Raw genomic sequence first — 20,000 nt, forward strand, 5'->3', positions numbered from 1 at the left:
ATTGTTATCTTTCCTTAATATTTGAACAACATTTATCAAATATTGTCGATCTCAAGAGGTTTAGCAACAGCTATCATTTTTAATATATATATTTGCATATTTAAATTTCTGAGCAGTCACCATACTTCAGATATTTTGATTGATCTCATTTTAATGGTTTAAATTCTTTCTTTATTTACTTCAAAGAAAAAAAATATATTTTCTTTCTTTTCTTCCTCAACTATAATTGTTTACAAAAAGGTAAAGTGAATTTGTAGTAACTTTCCCTTCAAAATAAAAAAAATTCAACTCCTCATCTTCATTATTTTTCTTTAAATTATATGGATAAACTTATTTCTCTACTTTACTGATCTTGTTGACATTTTCTGTGAAAAGGATAGGAATTTTTTTGTTTTGTGTTAATTTCTCAGATTTTCAAATATAAATGATATTTAAAATTATTCCACCAAAAATTAGAAAATTATTTATCTTACTCTTCCCTGAAAAAGCATTCAAAGTAAAAAACTGAACTAACAGCCTTGCATCATGCACCGAAGTCATCAAGTAAGGCTGTACCTTCTTCATAAATTCACTTAGAAATTTTAACCCTTTTATTAACAATGCACCTGATCTCACCTTTTGGTTCTATGATACAAATTTTCTGCTTGAAAGTGATCTAAAAAAAAAACTATCCATTAAAATTTCTTGCTAATGTCCCAAACACCAGATTAGTAATGGTATTTATTTGAACTCAGAACGTAAAAACAGATGAAATACCACTGAGCATTTCGCCCAGCATGTTAACATTTCTGCCAGTTCGCTGCCATAACTTAAACAAAAATATTGAGATACACATCTTTACATCTCTTCCATGTTACTCGTGAAAACCCTGCTCTTGCACAGAGCTCCATCAATCCATGTAAAAGAATTGTGTACTTGATTCTGTATTACCTTTTGTTTTGTTGATTTAAGGGTTTTCAAAGTTTGCCTCTCCTTGCTACAGGTACTTCATTCATCAAAGTTATATTCAACACAGTGTTTCAATACTTCACATATATTTTTCATGTGGTTGATGTTTCTGATTTTTATTTCCCTCAGGCTTTCTCTTTCTGTGTGTCTCTCTCTCCCTCCTTTCCTCGCTCCCTCCCTCCTGCCCTACCTACCTACTGATATATGTATATATATATATGTCTGGGATTACTCATATCAGACGGGTGTGTTCGATTTTTAGTGCTCTCAAATTTAAACCTAACGAAATCTTGGGCTGATGACGGAAATATTGATAGGAGTATGTATTTCTAGCATCTCTATATCCAACTAATCCAGAAACGGCGTTCTCAAGTAATCGATGTACGTGTGATCTTTCTTTATTTTTCCCTCTATACCTACGTGAATTATTTTTGAGTATACCTTGTCTGGGAGACTTTTCTTATAGTAGAGGAAATAGCTAAAATTTTTTGGCTGCTATTTCTAAAAGTTCAGTGTGTGGTAAAGTAAATTTTTTTACTGAACCCTAATTATATAATATAAAATATATATATATATATATATATATATATATATATATATATGTATATTTATATATATATATATACCTTCGTCTCTATTGATCTGGCAACCACTGGAATGAGGATACTGGAATGAGGGCGATAATAAGACCAGGATATGTCAAGTATTGTCACTATATACCATAGAGCAGGTTGTTGTTCTCTGTGCTGCATTGCTTTTTTTTTTTTTTCCATTTCTAATTAATTCGGACTTTGGTTCATCAAACCAGTTTAAAATTACTTTGATTTTGAATTAATTCACTTGATTTCATTTGCGATATTTAAGCATTTTCCATGTTTATCTCTTCTCTTTAAGGATACTGTCTTGATTAACTAAAATGATTGCACTCCATTTTGTTAGCACTTAATTAACTCTATATCAATAACTCTATAATAAATAAGTTAGCTTTATTCAATGCTTCTGCAGTGTGATTAAATGGGATGCTAAAAGTAGGGAACTAATAAGAAATTAGATATAGAGACAAAGTTAATGTGTGGAAACTTCAGATCACAGTTTGATTGAACAAAGGAAGTCCCACATTCTGTTTACTAGTTAGCTTAGGAAGGATGAAGTGGTGAGATAATGTTAAATGTGGCAGAAAATGAATAAGAAATATTGCAGGTTAGTCAGTACATGGGAATGGGATCAATTTTGAGCAGCAACAAGTCAGCCTACCATATTTTCTCGTGTGTGTATGTGTGTGGAGGCACAATGGCCCAGTGGTTAGAGCAGTGGACTCGCAGTTGTAAGATTGCAGTTTTGATTCCCAGAGTGGGCGTTGTGAGTGTTTATTGAGCAAAAACACCTAAAGCTCCACGAGGCTCCGGCAGGAGGTGGTGGCAAACCCTGCTGTACTCTTTCACCACAACTTTCTTTCACTCTTCCTTCCTGTTTCTGTTGTACCTGTATTGTCACACCTGTATCTCTCCAAGAACTACGTTAAGGGGTACAGTCTGTGGAGTGCTCAGCCACTTGCACATTAATTTCACGAGCAGGCTGTTCCGTTGATCGGATCAACTGGAACCCTCGTCATCGTAACCGACGAAGTGCCATGATGATGATGATCATCATCGTTTAACTTTTGGGTTTCAGTTTTTAATAACTTCCTTAACTTTACAAATAAATGCATGAAATTTTGATCCAATACAAAGGACATAATGGAAATTAATATGCACAAGTCAAATTTTGCAACACAACTACATCATATGCGAAAAATGACATCGCTTAAATAGCAGCCATTTTCAGATTTACATGCCCGTGCTCTTTCCAGAGCTTTCACCATAACACCCTCAAGAGTTTCAGACCCCACTTCTCTGATTTCTCTATTGATGTTCTCCTTCAGTTGAACCAAGGTATCCAGTTTGTTAACATAAACCCACTCTTTCAGGTATCCCCCACAAGAAAAAATCCTGGCTAGTCAAGTCTGGAGACTGTGAAGGCCAGTTGTCATTGCTGTAGTGGGAGATTATTCTCTTTCCAAAGCACTGCTATAGTAACTGCATTGTTTCCTTTGCAGTATGAGCAGTTGCCCCATCTTGCTGGAACCATGTGTGAGGTCTGCTTTGAATGGCCTTCATGTTCTCCAGACTTGACTAGCCCAGATTTTTTCTTGTGGGGATACCTGAAAGAGAGGGTTTATGTCAAGAAACCGGAGACCCTGGTGCATCAATAGAGAAATCAGAGAAGTGGGGGTCTGAAACTCTTGGCGGTGTTATGGTGCAAGTTTTGGAAAGAGCACAGGCATGCGAAAATGAAAATGGCTGCCATTTAAGCAATGTCATTTTTCATATGTGATGTAGTGGTGTTGCTAAATTTGACCTGTGCATATTAATTTCCATTATGTCCTTTATATGGTATTAAAATTTCATGCATTTATTTGTAAAGTTAAAGAAGTTATTAAAAATTGAAACCCATCAGTGACTTTTGGGACACCCTGTTATTAATATATATATATATATATATCAGCATCATCATCATCATCGTTTAACATTCGCTTTCCATGCTGGCATGGGTTGGACAGTTTGACTGAGGTCTGGCAAGCCAGTGGGCTGCACCAGGCTCCAATCTGATCTGGCAATGTTTCTACAGCTGGATGCCTTTCCTAACACCAACCACTCTGAGAGTGTAGCGGGTGCTTTTTACATGTCACCAGCATGGGAGCCAGTCAGGAGGCACTGGTATTGACCAAGGGGGCACTGGCATATATATATATATATATATATATATATATATCTAGCACCCCACCCAGCTCAAAACAATATCTGTGTATCGCAATTTCTGGTACACAGATATTGTTTTGCGCTGAGTTGGGGGTGCTAGATTCCCTTGTTCAAAAATATAAGGACACAGATCATGTTGTATAGCCAGCTGGAGACGATGTCTCCTGGGGCTAAATTACATCAACATTTGTCCTAAACCAGGACTGCCATGTTATGTTGGCAAGCAATCTTTACTCCAAAGTACTGTTGCTGAATATCTCTCGTTGTGAGATTTAAAAATAGTAATTTTCTCGTTAATTTGCAACGAAGCTTCCTTTTTTTTATCGGATTCCAAGTCTCTCAACCATATGTGACAGTTGGTAGTATGCATTTATTTTATATTCATATTTTCAGACTCAGTGATAGTAGACTGGAAGATGAAGCTAGTTTGGCCAAAAAACTGCCACCCTAATCTAATTTTATACTTGATCTTTTCATTCAGTGGTGTTTCTGAGATGTGTTGACTGTAGTGGTTGACACTAGGTGATTATGATTTCAACAATGCATAAATTGCAATTCAATGTTGTACTATTAGTGATGCTTAAAATGTAATAATTCATCAGAAAGTCAGCTAAGCCAGCAATGTCTTCATGCATAAATTTCATGTTTATACATGTAGATGTATTGTTTTGTGTGTATACAATTAGAGCATTCATTAAAATGTCTTCAAACAACTCGAGGTTTGTGTATTTGTTTGTTTTGAAATTTATTTGTTTTGCTAATGTGAGGAAAATGTCCAACTGATTGTTGACATCTTGTAAGGGTGTATTGAATTTATTGGCATATTACAGGAAGCATTCGACCTTAATAGCCCACCTGTTGTAGTTTAATGTACATTTGAAAAACGTACTAGCATCTGTTTCCAACATATGAATTATTATTTCAAAATGTGTTAAATTTGAAATGTTGGAGTGGTGGAGGGATGGAAAGAAGGAAAACAGATTGTTAGTGCTGACCTAAAAACCACTTCGTAGTTCATATTCCATCATCAGAACAGTGTTGAGTCTATAGCAGAGGCTCTTAAAACTTGATTGCTCAGTATTTGGAGGAGAGCTCAGTTCATCATTGTAAGTAGTGAAAGAACATGTATTTCATACTTAGATGATTGTGTGTGTACGTGCACGTGAGTGCGTGCGTGCGTGGGTGTTGTCAATACGTACAAGTTTAAAAAACCACTAAATGTTATATTTTGAGTATTTGAAACTCTGGACAAATTATTTGTACAGAAGTACTTTGTTTACTTTAAGATGAATATAATTTATTTTTGAATTTTACATTACATCTTACCTATAATATATTTAATTTACAGCTAAGAAGTTGTGTGAACTTTTACCTTTAATCTGTACATGGTGATTTATAGTAGTTGATTTAAAGTGATGTATAAAGCTTATGATCGAAATTAATTTAGTAAAGTGTCTTAGAAGTTAAAATTAATCAGAAGAATATGGTCTCTTGATATCATGATGATCATAATTTAATTAGCACTGGCAAGGAAACTTACTTTAAAATACTGATTTCTAATAAAGTAAATTTTATAATGATTATTTTGTTTGATGAATTTGAAATTTCCTTTCGTGATAAAAATTGATTGTATGAAGTTTATTTTAAATATTTTTCTGAAAATTCTTTCTTTACATGTATTTAATTTTTTTCTTTTTAAATGCAGTCCTTTTCTATTGTCATCCTTGTATCTTTATTGTTTAGTTTTATAGATACATTTTCTCATATTTTACAAATATAATCTTTATCTATTTTCTCCTTTGTGAATTATAGTCAACATGATAACAAATTAGAAAGTATTTCCCTTGTTATTGTTTATTTAGTTATTGTAAAACAATAGTTTATTGAATAACTGTTGTACATATCTTCACCATCATCATCGTCATTATCATTTTCACATCTATTTTTCCACACTTGCATATGATGGGTAGTTTCTCTTCAGTATTGTGTTTCACCACTTGTTACTATCCTCTGACATCTCCTTTGTCATATTCAGTATCCCAACATCAGATTTCATCTCTTCTGCCCATGTTTTTCTTGGTCTTCCTTCCACTAGGATCTCTCAACACTTATCCAACTGTTATAATCCACACACATTATGTAACTATACTACTGTGGTCATACTTCTTGCTTACTACATCTCATTCCTCTTATACACAGTTTTTCCTCTCAGTACCATATTACTTAGGTGCACTAACATCACATATCAAACATCCTGTGAAGCAAGCTTACTTCATGTCTCTCCTGCATTTGTACATCCACCGCATTCAATGCCCACATCTCACAACATGCAATGTTGCACTTCATAAACAAGCATAATACAATCATCATTCATTCAAATACTCAAATAGACAGAATCCCTTTGTCACCAGTAGAGCTACTAGCTCCCTGAACTTTCACCACTCTTTTTTTTATTATGTTTACTATGCTTCCATATCACTGCTGATTACATTGCCCAGGTTACAGAAGCTATCAAGTGCATCTATAAAGCACTGCTAATTATTCCTGTATTCTCTCTCTCTCTCTCTCTCTCTCTCCTGTATTCTCTCTCTCTCTCTCTCCTCTCTCTCTCTCCCTCCCTCCCTCCCTCCTTTCTCCACCCCTACACACTTTTTCCATTGTTTCATGTTTGTTATTAGAATTCTATTGTTTGTTTCAATTGCTGTGGAAGATCATAAGATTGGTGGGTCACTGTGTTAGCAATGATTGCTTTCCTTTGAATGAAAGTTGCTTAGATGTTAATTGTAGATCTTATGAACACCCACCCTCACTTATAATGTTTTTGCAAGGAATCTTGTTAACTGAACTGCAGTTTCCTAAAGACAACTATTATAGTGGAACGATAACTTGTTAAATCATATCCTCATTAAGTTGACATGTTCTCATTTCTATGTCATGCTCAAAAGCAATATGCCATCATAGAACTGCATGAGAAACAATGCATGGCCAAACATGCCAGAGCTGATGATCATACTCTCCAGATTTTTCTGCTAATTAAATAGTAAAATATATTTTGTTATATTTTGGGATGGTTTTTGTTTTTTTGTTTTGTTTTGTTTTGTTTTTGCTTTGTAAATACAGCAGTGAGAAAAATTATGCTAATAGAAAACTGAATAAGCAAAGAAGTCAAAAAGCCAATTGTTGAAACCAGTTCCATTTCTTCTGCCTTTTCAGGAAACCAGCAGGTTGTACCATCTGTTGATCAACCTGAAATCATTATTACTACTTACTTTGCTCCAGAGATTAATAAAACTGTATATCATTTCTCAAACATAAATGTTTTTCTTATTTGAAAATTAGGGTCAATCATCAGGCTAACAGATACATATTTTAATTTATGGTAGTGAAATTTAGAGGTCTTGCACCAAAGTTTAGCGTTTAACAAAGACCTTCAATGTGTGTGTATGTGTCTAAATAAACACACACACACACACAAATTGAGTATTTATTAACCAATATTTTTTATTTTGATTTCTGTTGTTAGAATGATGTCAAATGCCCAAGTGATTTTTTTCTTTAAGCTAAGTAGCTTCAGGCAACCTTAAACACTAACACGGTCCTTCCTTCACTGTTAACTTAGTAAAATTAATATATCTCTCCTTTCTTTACTTTACCAAAGCTGTTAGAAAATGCAAATGCCTCAAATATCAGGTGATTCAACAGCTATAAAATTCATAAAACTTGAATATCTGTATTCCAAATATTCTCTCTCTCTCTCTCTCTCTCTCTCTCTCCCTCCCTCTACATTTGTGTGTGTGTGTACTGTTGTTCAAAATTTACCAGTACTCCATAAGAATTCCAGTTAAACAGTTGAAGATCTTTTTGAAAGCATGGACAAGTCATAGTTCTTAATTTGCAATACTTGTAGGCTAAGCTTATTCTGTTTGTTTTCTTCAACCACCCATATTATTGACTGCTGTAGAAGTATTTATACCATCCAACCTCCTACAGTCTTCTCTCCACTTGGAATAAGATCCATATCCTCTACTTTCGTCTATTATTCGTAGCACCTGGACTCCCATACAATGATGGGTGTAGTTTACTGTTTCAAGGATGAGAGGACTTACTATTTTTTTTTTTTGTCACTGTCTTTCCATGTGAGGATAGCTCTCATATGGAAAACTACTGACATTTTTTTTTTATGTCTTCCATCTCCAAATTGGTTGTGTAAAATTTTCATGGTTGTCAGTGGTAGTATATAAAATATTTGCTGTTTTAAAACTTTTCTAGAATCAATGAGTTTGTAATGTTATGAATTAACTTATTATTTCACACTTTGTGCTTTATTTATCATTTGTTAAAAGCATTTTCTTGATGTGGCATTCAAAGGTACATGCTTCATTTACTGATGTCTTAATATATTTTTTGCATCTTCAATTCAATTTTGAAAGGAAGGATCCTTACAAGATCCTCACAATTAAGCTGGATGTAAATTTTCTATGATGTAAAAGAGATACCTGAAATTAAATATATGACATCTAAATTAGAATTGATTGGAAATAAAAGATAGGTACTGAAAATAATTACTTGGTAATTATTTTACTTTTATATAGTTTTCTGTTTCTGAGCACTCAGTATAGTAGTCAGTTTGTAACAAGCATTTTCAGTTAATGTTTCAAAGCTTGTATCATAGATTTTTAGAAAATATATTACCTAACAAATAGTTTTCCTTAAAATGCAGCATATGGAAAACATCTATATTTTCTGAAAATAACAGAATATCTAATAATATAAAAAGTTTTAAAAATTTTAAACTGAAACAATGTGTCAACCAAATTTAAAATTCCTCTGAAAATGGAAATGTTTTAGACATTTGATATTAGTAGTATTTCCTTAAACATAAGTCTATTATATCTTCATATTACAGTTGCTAAGGCATAGTTGGCAAAGTAATATCAAATTGTTTGGTTGGTTTTTTTTTTTAGATCTGGTTATAGTAGTAGGTCAAATTAGATACTGAAGCCTCCAAGTTTACAGTGAGATTTAATATTTTACATGTTTTAACTTGCATGTGAGTAAAATTCATAAAACACTAATTTATGTGAGATTTTTGACATATGAACAGGAATTTCATTCTTTCAGCATGAAGTTAAATACAAAAAAATCCACTTTTTATTTTGGATTATTTAAAGATAAAGTATTATATTTACATTGACTTATGTACTAATTTATATAAAATTACCTAATATATAATTTCATTATTTTTGTAGAATTCTGACATGGTTGCGGAATGGAGTTGTTCAAGCTATTTTTATTTGCTGTTCTCTCTACATTCAGTGAAGCTTTCCAAAAGCCTCCTACCGTCCTGATTCACAAGGCCAATAATTTAGAAAGTAAATCAAATTCATTTAAATTATTTTCTTTACAATAGTTGTAATTTATGCATTTAATCCATGTGAGTGGAGAATCAGTAATATCTTGATATATTTGTTTTGGTTTTTTATACTCTGAATTAATGGGTAATAAGCATGATCCTTCACACAATTCAATTTTGCTAGCTGATCCTTGGGTGCTTTTAGCAGAGTTCACTCTGTTGCAAGCATCCAGGCCAGATCTTCAACCCCCTTCCTTCCTACCACCAGTCTAAGAGTCCCAGAAAGCAAGAGAGTCATTGGTATTCCCCATCCTTCTCTCATTAAGGAGTAAAAAAAAATAATTAACAATAGATTTACATTCATTTAATTAAATCAACTCATCTTTTATATTAACTTTTAAATATTTCTGTTGCAGACTCATGGAAAAATTCACAAGTAAACTTAAGTCAAAACCATTGGGCACCCAACATAAGATATCATGCAAGACTCGGTGATCAGGCAAATGGGGCTGCTGCTGCCAACCAGGCTGCAGAAGTTTCATTAGATGTCCTAAAAGATACATTGAAATCTAGTCATAGAGTTGCAAATGCTGATGAAAATGTTAAAAATAATGGTATTAACCATAAAGCATTCAACAATAAGATTCCTAGCCTTGAAATCAACATTCCAGTGAATCGAGAACAACAGCCTTCACACAATGATTTTGCAGACAAGGAACACTTAAACCAAGAAGAATCCCATGGAAAAAGTCGTATCGTTTGGGATTGGCATGATTTTTCAATCAATATGGAAGATTATGTTGTTCCAGAACAAAAAGTACGTCGATCACCTATTAGTACATCGGGTGAACCTTGGCCATTACCACAATATTACATCAAGAAACCTAAGGTTCTCCAATTTTCTCCAAATTTTAAATTTGTTTATTTAAAGCATAGCTGTGATATCATAGACCATGCCATCACACGTTACCGAAAGTACATTCTTCAAGATTCATTACCAGATCTATTTTATAATAATCTGAAGAATGCACATGGGTTTCATTTCGAAGAATCAATTAATAAATATGAAAGCAAAATATACAAGAATGCTCCTGTCATAACAACCTTTCAGATTGACATTCACACTCCTTGTGAAGGCTTATATCCTTCAGATAAAACAGAGGAGTCTTGTAAGTATACAATATATTTTATATGGATATTTTTATTATACAATAATGATTTAAATTTGAATTTTAAAAAATAATAAGAGAAGGAAACTTTAAATCTTTTAATGTAAAGGTTGGCTAAAAGAATGTTGTGGAGAGCTTGAGAAGTGATATTGTTCAGTTGTCTTTGTTTAACCCCAGGTCAGCCCTGATTAAGCAGAACTACAAAGGCATTCAAGCTTGGACCAGCCTGTCTTTTATCTTAAGATATACTGTTCCAAGAACTACATTATTCTGGTCCCCTTTTTAAGATGTTAAAGTCTGATTTGACAGAAATATGGTTACTATTTCTTGCAGGTCAAGCAACTGCCTAGAAACGCTTTTGTTTAGTAAAATGGATAGCACTGAAATTATTAAAGCAGCCATTATTTTTTATTTCACTAACTATTAAATATTATTCACATTATTTACAATTGACGGATATTTGTCCTCATCTTTTTTTGTTGTTAACACAATGTTTCAGCTGATATACCCTCCAGCCTTCATCAGGTGACTTGGGGAAATTTCGAACCTGGGTTCTCATTCCTAAGGTATTTTTCGATGTTGTTGTTGTGGTTGTTTATTATTATTATTATTATTATTATTATTATTATTATTATTATTATTATTATTCAGGTCACTGCCTGGAATCAAACTCGGAATCTCAGGGGTAGTAGCCCGCACTCTTAACAACTACGCCATATGCCCATGGCGTAGTGGTTAAGAGCATGGGCTACTAACCCCAAGATTTCGAGTTTGATTCCAGGCAGTGACCTGAATAATAATTATGATAATGATGATGAGGATGACGATGATGACAACAACATCAAAAAATACCTTAAGAATGAGAACCCATGTTTGAAATTTCCCCAAGAACACCTGATGAAGGCTGGAGGGTATATCAGCCTAAACAATGTGTTAACAACAAACAAGATGAGGACAAATATCTGTCAATTGTAAATAATGTACATATTTCCTCATTTCTTAAATATAGAACTGAACTATTAAATAGCCTAGTTAATGTTAAAGCCATCCTAGGATTTCCCATAACACTGCAAATGTTATATTTGACTTCCGAAATGGAAATTGTTTTATGACAGAATGCAAGGAGAAGACAAGTAGATGAAAGTGGAGAGATTAAATTCACATATCTAAATAATGCTTTGGGGTCAGATGTAGTGTGTTAAATAAATAAAATAAGTGGATTAAAACCTAATTGTACTGACATGTACTAACATAGGATGTAGTCTTTTGTGTCAGATTGAGAAATGGTAAATTATTCCAATTGAAGTTGATAGTTGTTGTTAGAAATATGCCTAGCATTAAAATTTATAGTTTCTTTCAATTGAGAGGAGGCTTGATAGCTTCAAATAGCTATAGTAATTATTCTCAATGTATTGTTCTGTATTTTGAAGTTGATATCATTGACTAGATTGCTACTTTTATTTTTTTCCATCATCATCATCATCATCATTTAATGTTTGTTTTCCATGCTGTCATGGGTTGGATGGTTTAACAGGAGCTGGCCAGCCAGAGTACTGTTCAGGCTCCAATTGTCTGTTTTGGCACGGTTTCTATGGCTGGACACCCTTCCTAATGCCAACCACTTTACAGAATGTACTGAGTACTTTTTGTGTAGCACTGGCACTGATCCTTTATACATGATACCGGCACAGGTGCTTTTTACATGGTACCAGTACGGGTGCTTTATCCATGGCATCAACATCCCAAAGCCTACAAGTGAAGGAACTCTCATCTAGGAGAGGAAGTGAGGAGCATGGCCGTAAAGGACATGCCTGTATGTATGAATGGCCACGATTTTACTTAGCTCGACATGTCTTCTCAAGAACAGCAAATTGCCGGATGTCACAGTCCCATATCTCTTCAGTGAGGCCTAACATCTAAAGAGCCTTTCTCATTGCTCCATCACATGTCTTCCTGGGTCTACTCCTTCCACAAGTTCCCTCCACGTTTAGAGATCAGCACTTCTTTTTGCAGCTGTCTCTATCTATGCATATCAAATGACCATACCATCTCAGTTCTCTCTCTTGCACAATACAACTGATGCTTCTTATACCCAATTTTTCTCTTAAATCCTTTACACTTTGTCATACATACATACTGACAATACCCATCCAGCAGATCATACTGACTTCATTTGTTTCACGTCTCACTTGTCCTCTGTAGTCATAGCCCATGTTTCACTGCCCTATGGCATAGCTGTATGTACACAGACATCATACAATCTGCCTTTCACTCTGAGGGAGAAGCCCTTTGTTACCAAAGGTAATAGCTCTCTGAACTTTGCCCAGCCTGTTCTTATTCTAGCAACTACACTTTTGGAATTTTCCCCTCCTCTACTAACTTGGTCACCCAGGCAATGGAATCTGTCTACTACTTTTAAGGATCCCCTCGGAGATTTGAGGAGGTCTATTTTCTGTGTTTATTGTACCTGCACATCAGCCACATGCAAAGACTATTTTCTCTGTTAACCTTCCCATGTCCCTCTTATGTGTCCATAGCTTGCACTGGGTGTGCCATATGGAGTTTATACCAACACCTTTCCTACATATCAAGCAGGGTCATCTCCCTGAAGGAATTTGTGGTTTGTCTGTTTCCCTACTTATTGCTAAAGGCCCTTAGATTTCATGCCTTGCTTCCACTAAATTCTCATTCTGTCAAGTAGTTAGCATGTGAAAAATAAATCTGCCACTACTTTTTTGAAAATGATTTGTTTTTATTGTATAAAAACCCAAAATTTTCTGTAGTTTTGTAATATATATTAGATTACGTGAAAGCAATTCTGCTTATTACAGACTGTATCCTTTCACATTACATTATGACACATATAGATGTAAACTCCTATATCATTCCCACAATTCTATATACATTAAATTTAACAAGTTTACTTTCTCTAGCTATACTTTTTGGTTTCATCTACACTAATGTGCAAATTTCATACATAATAAAACTATTCTAACTTGCCCAACATCGAAATAAGATTATAAAAAGATATATAACCATAGTTAACTTTCTGATACAAGTACAAAACTGTCTTGCAACATATTTTAGGATTCATGTGAAAATATTTCCTGAAATTGCCTTTATACTTGCTATCATTAATTTATTGTGATTTTAACATTTTACTCTGGGTTGGAAGTCTCTTTTTTGAAACAGTCATGTTATATTTGTTTCATTTAGTCTATTCCCTCAGTGCAAATCTATCTTGATAATTTTTTTTTATGTTTGTTTGATAGGATATTTCTGCAGTAAAGGGTAAGGAGCATGTTGGATTGTGTTGAATTGTGGGGTTCATCAAACCAACTTGTATACTAGATAGTAGTATTGTTATATAGCCAGTAGTTATGATGATGATTAATATTCCTGATTAATTGTGTTTTTTAAAACCATTATAATTTATAATGTTCCTTTAGATAGAAAAGCCACATACAATGACTTGTATGTCTGGTTAATAATCAATAATAATAAAAGATTTCTTTACATTGTGTTTTTGCATAGATGAACAGACAATTGTAAATTCTGGGCTATATAACCATTATATAATCTGATTTATATTTTTGTTGTTTTGCTTGTTTCTTTGATCTCTCATTTATGAAAAAAAAATGTTACCCAATCACTAGGAGAACCATATTTTAAAGTCATTCTCTCTTAAGAGTTCAGTGTTCTTACAGTCAGTCATCTGTTGATCTGCATTTCAATACTGCCCTAAACTGCAACCTATACTAAGTCAGCTCTGTTTTCATTTGCTGTGGCCATTTTTTATCACTTTCCTTTTGATCTGTTAACTAGTAGCCTTTATAATTTCCCTCTTTACAGTTATCTCCTTAAACTTTATATCAGTTGATAATGATGCTGCCTCACTAATGTTTTAATCCTTCCATGATTATGTAGAAATCCATCCTGATACTTTGGTGTTATCTTGACCTTAATTGCTTTATAATTAACTCTCTCTTTCTCTTTCTCTCTCTCTCTCCTCTCTCTCTCTCTCTCTCTTTCTCTCTATTTCCTGAAAGAAATTAAGCTCTCCTTATCATTTTGTAAGCTCTCCTTATTTTGATCAACAGCTTAACATATTTTTTTGTTATCCCTGTGGCAAGTATGCAGCTACGATTTCAGACCGGCTCCACTGTCAGGCAGTTTTGTATGTTTCTCATTCACTTTTATATTTATGAAAAGGAATATAGGCATCTAGAAAAATTTGTTAATCCTTACAAGATATGCACTGTTTGAAAGCTATCATATGTCTTTCATATAGCTGGTCATGGCACCGAACACCTTTTCACTCAGGACTAACCTGAGCAATGCAACAGTTACTCCTTTAGTGATACTTTCTCTATTAACACTGTTTTTGTTTATATTTACATAATTAGCCTTAAGTCTAATTTAAAAATGAAAAATCCTTTGCATCATTATTTTGCATGTTTTTGTTTTGATTCTCCCCTTTGATATTATGAAGAAGATTTAATCTAAAATAGTACCAAGAAGCACTGAGATAAAAAGAAATAAGTGTTAACATGATGAGGTGATATTAGTAGATCTAATGCCTAATGTGTAGCGGGTATCAACAGAAGTGTGAGTTTGAGTCTCAATGGACACTCACATTTCAAATTCTTTCCAGAATTTATTTTGTGTTTTGATGCAGTCACTCTCTTTAAATATGTTTGCATGTGTGTGTGTGTGTGTGTGCATGCATATATATATATATATATATATATATATATATATATACATATATGTAAAAGGAATAAAAATGTAATATATATATATACATACACACCCACATATCATCATCATCATCATCATCGTTTAGCGTCTGCTTTCCATGCTAGCATGGGTTGGATGGTTTGACTGAGGACTGGCGAACCAGATGGCTGTACCAGGCTCCAATCTGATCTGGCAGAATTTCTACAGCTAGATGCCCTTCCTAATGCCAGCCTCTCTGAGAGTGTAGTGGGTGCTTTTACGTGCTGGCGGTATTGGCAACGGCCATGCTCAAATGATGCTTTTTACGTGCCATCTGCACAGGAACCAGTCCAGCGGAACTGGCAACAATGTTTTTCACGTGCTCGAATGTTTTTCACGTGCCACCAGCACAAGTGACAGTAAGGTGACGCTGGTAACGATCACGTTTGAATGGTGCTTTTTATGTACAACCGGTATGGAAGCCACTCAGCTGCTCTGCCAGCAATCACACTCGGGTGGTGCTCTTAGCGCTCCACTGGCACGGGTGCCAGTCATCAATTTGCTAATTTGATTTGATTTCGATTTCATTTGCCTCAACAGGTCTTCGCAAGCAGAGTTTAGTGTCCACTGAAGGAAAGGTACACATAAGTGGGCTGGTTACACCCCTGGCCTAGGCCACGGGTTATGGTCTCACTTGGCTTGCCAGGTCTTCTCACGCACTGCATATTTCCAAAGGTCTTGGTCATTAGGCCACGATGAGGCCTAATGTTCGAAGGTCGTGCTTCACCACCTCATCCCAGGTCTTCCTAGATCTACCTCTTCCACAGGTTCCCTCAACCGCTAGAGTGTGGACTTTTCACACAGCTATCCTCATCCGTTCTTGCCACATGACCATACCAACACAGTCGTCTCTCTTGCACACCACATCTGATGCTTCTTAGGTCCAAATTTTCTCTCAAGGTACTTACACTCTGTCGAGTATGCACACTGACATTACATGTCCATCGGAGCATACTGGCTTCATTCCTTGTGAGCTTACGCATAAATACATACACATAAATACATATATATATATATATATATATATATATATATATATATATATATATATATATACATACATACATATATGTATATATATACATACATACATATATGTATATATATACATACATACATATATGTATATATATACATACATACATATATGTATATATATACATACATACATATATGTATATATATACATACATACATATATGTATATATATACATACATACATATATGTATATATATACATACATATATGTATATATATATATATATACATACATATATGTATATATATACATAGTCCTTCAGGCAATAACAGAGGAATTCAAAACGGGATGCCCCTGGGAGCTCCTCTATGCCGATGACCTAGCTCTCATAGCAGAATCACTACCGGAACTAGAAGAGAAATTTCGGGTGTGGAAGCAAGGGTTGGAATCAAAGGGCCTTAGAATAAATGTAGCAAAGACCAAAGTATTAGTAAGCAGCAAGAGGTACTCAGCACACACCCCCTCGGGTAGGTGGCCCTGCTCAATCTGTAGGAAAGGTACAGGTAGAAACTCCATAAGATGCACCCAATGTAAGTTATGGACACATAAGAGTTGCAGCAACATTAAAGGGAAATTAACAGATAAGATAGCTTTCATGTGCGGCAGATGCACAGGGACAATAGACACAACAGACACTCAGAAAACAGATTCCATCACACTCCAGGGAGAGAACTAGAAGTAGTTGATAGTTTCCGCTACCTGGGTGACCAAGTTAGTAGTAGCGGAGGTGGATGCACAGAGAGTATCACCACTAGAATACGAATAGCCTGGGCAAAGTTCAGAAAGCTCCTACCCCTACTGGCAACAAAAGGTCTCTCCCTCAGAGCGAAAGGTAGATTGTATGATGCATGTGTGCGAACTGCCATGCTTCACGGTAATGAAACATGGGCTGTGACTGCAGAGGACATGCGTAGACTTGAAAGAAATGAAGCTAGCATGATCCGCTGGATGTGTAGTGTCAGTGTGCACGCAAGACAGAGTGTAAGCATCCTAAGAGAAATGCTGGATATAAGAAGCATCAGATGTGGTGTGCAAGAGCAACGCTTGCGATGGTATGGTCATGTGCTGCGGATGGATGAAGAGAGATGTGTGAAGAAGTGCCACTCCCAAACAGTTGAAGGTATCAGGGGGAGAGGTAGACCCAGGAAGACATGGGATGAGGTAGTCAAGCATGACCTCAGAGCATTGGGCCTCACTGAGGCAATGGCGAAGGACCGAGATCTCTGGAGATATGCTGTGACTGCAAAGACCCGGGCTGCTTTCTGCAGCAATTCCACATACCCCCTACCCATTCAAAGTACCCCGGACCCAGTTGCCCCCGTACCGCTGGCACGTTAAAAGCTCGAACTGATCGTGACCGATGCCGGACCCCCCGGCCCCTGTGCAGGTGGCACGTAAAAAGCACCCAATCCACTCACGGATTGGTTGGCGTTAGGAAGGGCATCCAGCCGTAGAAACTCTGCCAAATCAGACTGGAGCCTGGAGCGGCCCCTGGCTTCCCAGACCCCGGTCGAACCGTCCAACCCGTGCTAGCGCGGAAAACGGACGTTAAACGATGATGATGATGATGATGATGATACATACATATATGTATATATATACATACATATATGTATATATATACATACATATATGTATATATACACATACATATATGTATATATACACATACATATATATATATACACATACATATATGTATATATACACATACATATATGTATATATACACATACATATATGTATATATACACATACATATATGTATATATACACATACATATATGTATATATACACATACATATATGTATATATACACATACATATACATATGTATATATACACATACATATACATATGTATATATACACATACATATACATATATATATATATATAGGGAGAATTCACAAAAAACAAAAGACGAAAACAGGTGGTGTAGACAACAAACAGATGTATTAGTATAATGCTTGGGAAGTGAAAAAGTCTTTTGGCCTTAGGAAGGGCATCCAGCCATAGAAACATTGCCGGATCAGACTGGGCCTGGTGCAGCCTTCTGGCTTCCAAGTTCGCAGTTGAACCGTCCAACCCATGCTCGCATGGAAAGTGGACACTAAATGATGATGATGATGATGATATATATATATATATATATATATATATATATATATATATGTATATGCATATACACATATAAATATGTAAATGGAAATAGAAACATACTACATAATATATATAATATTATTGCCCGTTTTTACGAAATATATAGAACTGCTAAAAAGAAGTGCTCAGGTTGAACCTGAGACAAAAGATAAGAATTATGATATAAACTGAAATTGTTTTGCAGGATCTTGAAAGCTAAGTTTCCAAGCAACACAAGTATTACTCAATTTGTAATAAAAAAATTTTCCTACTCAGCCGTGCCTAAGCTAGGATCTATTATAGCTTCCATAAATAGAAGTAAAATAAAACGTCAATCGAATAAGGACTCCAACACTAATAATGTAGGCTTTGTTAGCAGGAACAAATCTTGAATAATAAAGCTAAGTAAATCTAAAATTTATAATGTTAATCCAAGTCAACCTTTAGTAGTCACGGATCTTGCCAACCCATTTCCAAAAAATTAAAAGCCAATAAAACGAAAAGGCAATAACTGGAATGATAGAACAAATTTAGATAAAACATGTAGCTGTAGAGTGCCTGAATCATGACCACTTGCCAGTTCATGTCTTAGGAAAAAATGTGGTCTATAAGTGTACAGTAAAAGTAAATAACCAAAAAACAAAGAGTTATATAGGAAGACTGTTGATTTTAAGAGGAGATATAGAGCCCATTTAAGTTCCTCTCACCTCATAAATGTACCACCTAAGAAATAGCAACACTGATTATTCTTTATCCAGGTTCATAATTGCGGAGGTGCCCCCTTATAGTGCTACTTTGTGTAGATGCAGGTTATGTATAAAGGAATCATACATTATCTTTGGATCATTTAGTTTAAATACATTAAATAAATTCTCTGATGCGATTCCTTCATGTAGTCATAAATTCCATTCTACTTTCTTGAAAAATTATAGAACTAAACATATTGAAGGATTTGGAAGAGTGCCTGCAATATGAAACCTTTTAGCTCTTAGTACATTGAAAATTTCATTGTGCTGTGTTTAGTCAGAATTAAGTCTCAATACGTTAATGTACTTTTCCCACCATTCCCTGCTTGCCACTCATTTGCATATGTAAAGAAGAAAAATAAAAAAAATTTTTTTTTTATATATATCCATTATTCTGTAAGAATCAAAAGTATCAAGGATGTAATTTTATGAGGATACCTTTCCTGATGAAGGGGATATTGTCAACATGATTTGTAAGATTTATTAATTTTTCTACTAGGACGTGAGCTCTAGAAACAGCCATTGAAAGTGAACCTCCTCGAACTATATTATATACCTTATATACCATTTATATTTTTAAAAAAACACACTGAACTCTATGGATCTTTTAATTGAAATTCGTAACCGCTCTTAATTTCAGTATGAAAAAACTTTTTTCAGTCCTCTTTTTCTCACACTTCCTTTCGTATGTATCCTGCATGGGTTTTATTTACCTGTATTTTTATGTATATTTATATTTTATGAATATTTAGAAAAAATATTCATGTGTTGATATGTATTAATATATGCATACACATTTTAAGTCGAATTGAGTATGATTGCCTAATTTGAGTTTATATCTTAATTCTTTTATATATCATCATCATCATCATCATCATTTAACATCCGCTTTCCATGCTAGCATGGGTTGGACGGTTCAACTGGGGTCTGGGGAGCCCGAAAGCTGCACCAGTCCAGTCAGATCTGGCAGTGTTTCTACAGCTGGATGCCCTTCCTAACGCCAACCACTCCGAGAGTGTAGTGG

General features: G+C 34.8%; 1 protein-coding gene across 4 annotated transcripts in view; it reads left to right on the forward strand.

Annotated features, from left to right (window-relative positions):
* The window catches only part of LOC115210295 (beta-hexosaminidase subunit beta), a 121,913-nt gene that overhangs the window by 64,959 nt on the left and 36,954 nt on the right, over positions 1-20,000 (forward strand). For 2 of the 4 annotated variants that reach the window (XM_029778816.2, XM_036500803.1), the window contains exons 3-4: positions 8,996-9,118; positions 9,516-10,268. In XM_029778816.2, coding sequence (XP_029634676.1) covers positions 9,016-9,118; positions 9,516-10,268 — 856 coding nt within the window. In that variant the 5' untranslated portion in view covers positions 8,996-9,015. Of the gene's footprint in view, positions 1-746; positions 983-4,710; positions 4,853-8,995; positions 9,119-9,515; positions 10,269-20,000 lie in introns of those variants that run through there. The other 2 variants (XM_029778825.2, XM_036500807.1) reach the window with 2 other exon arrangements.

This window comes from Octopus sinensis, linkage group LG1 (genome assembly GCF_006345805.1).
Source record: "Octopus sinensis linkage group LG1, ASM634580v1, whole genome shotgun sequence".
Classification (NCBI taxonomy): Eukaryota; Metazoa; Mollusca; class Cephalopoda; order Octopoda; family Octopodidae; genus Octopus; species Octopus sinensis.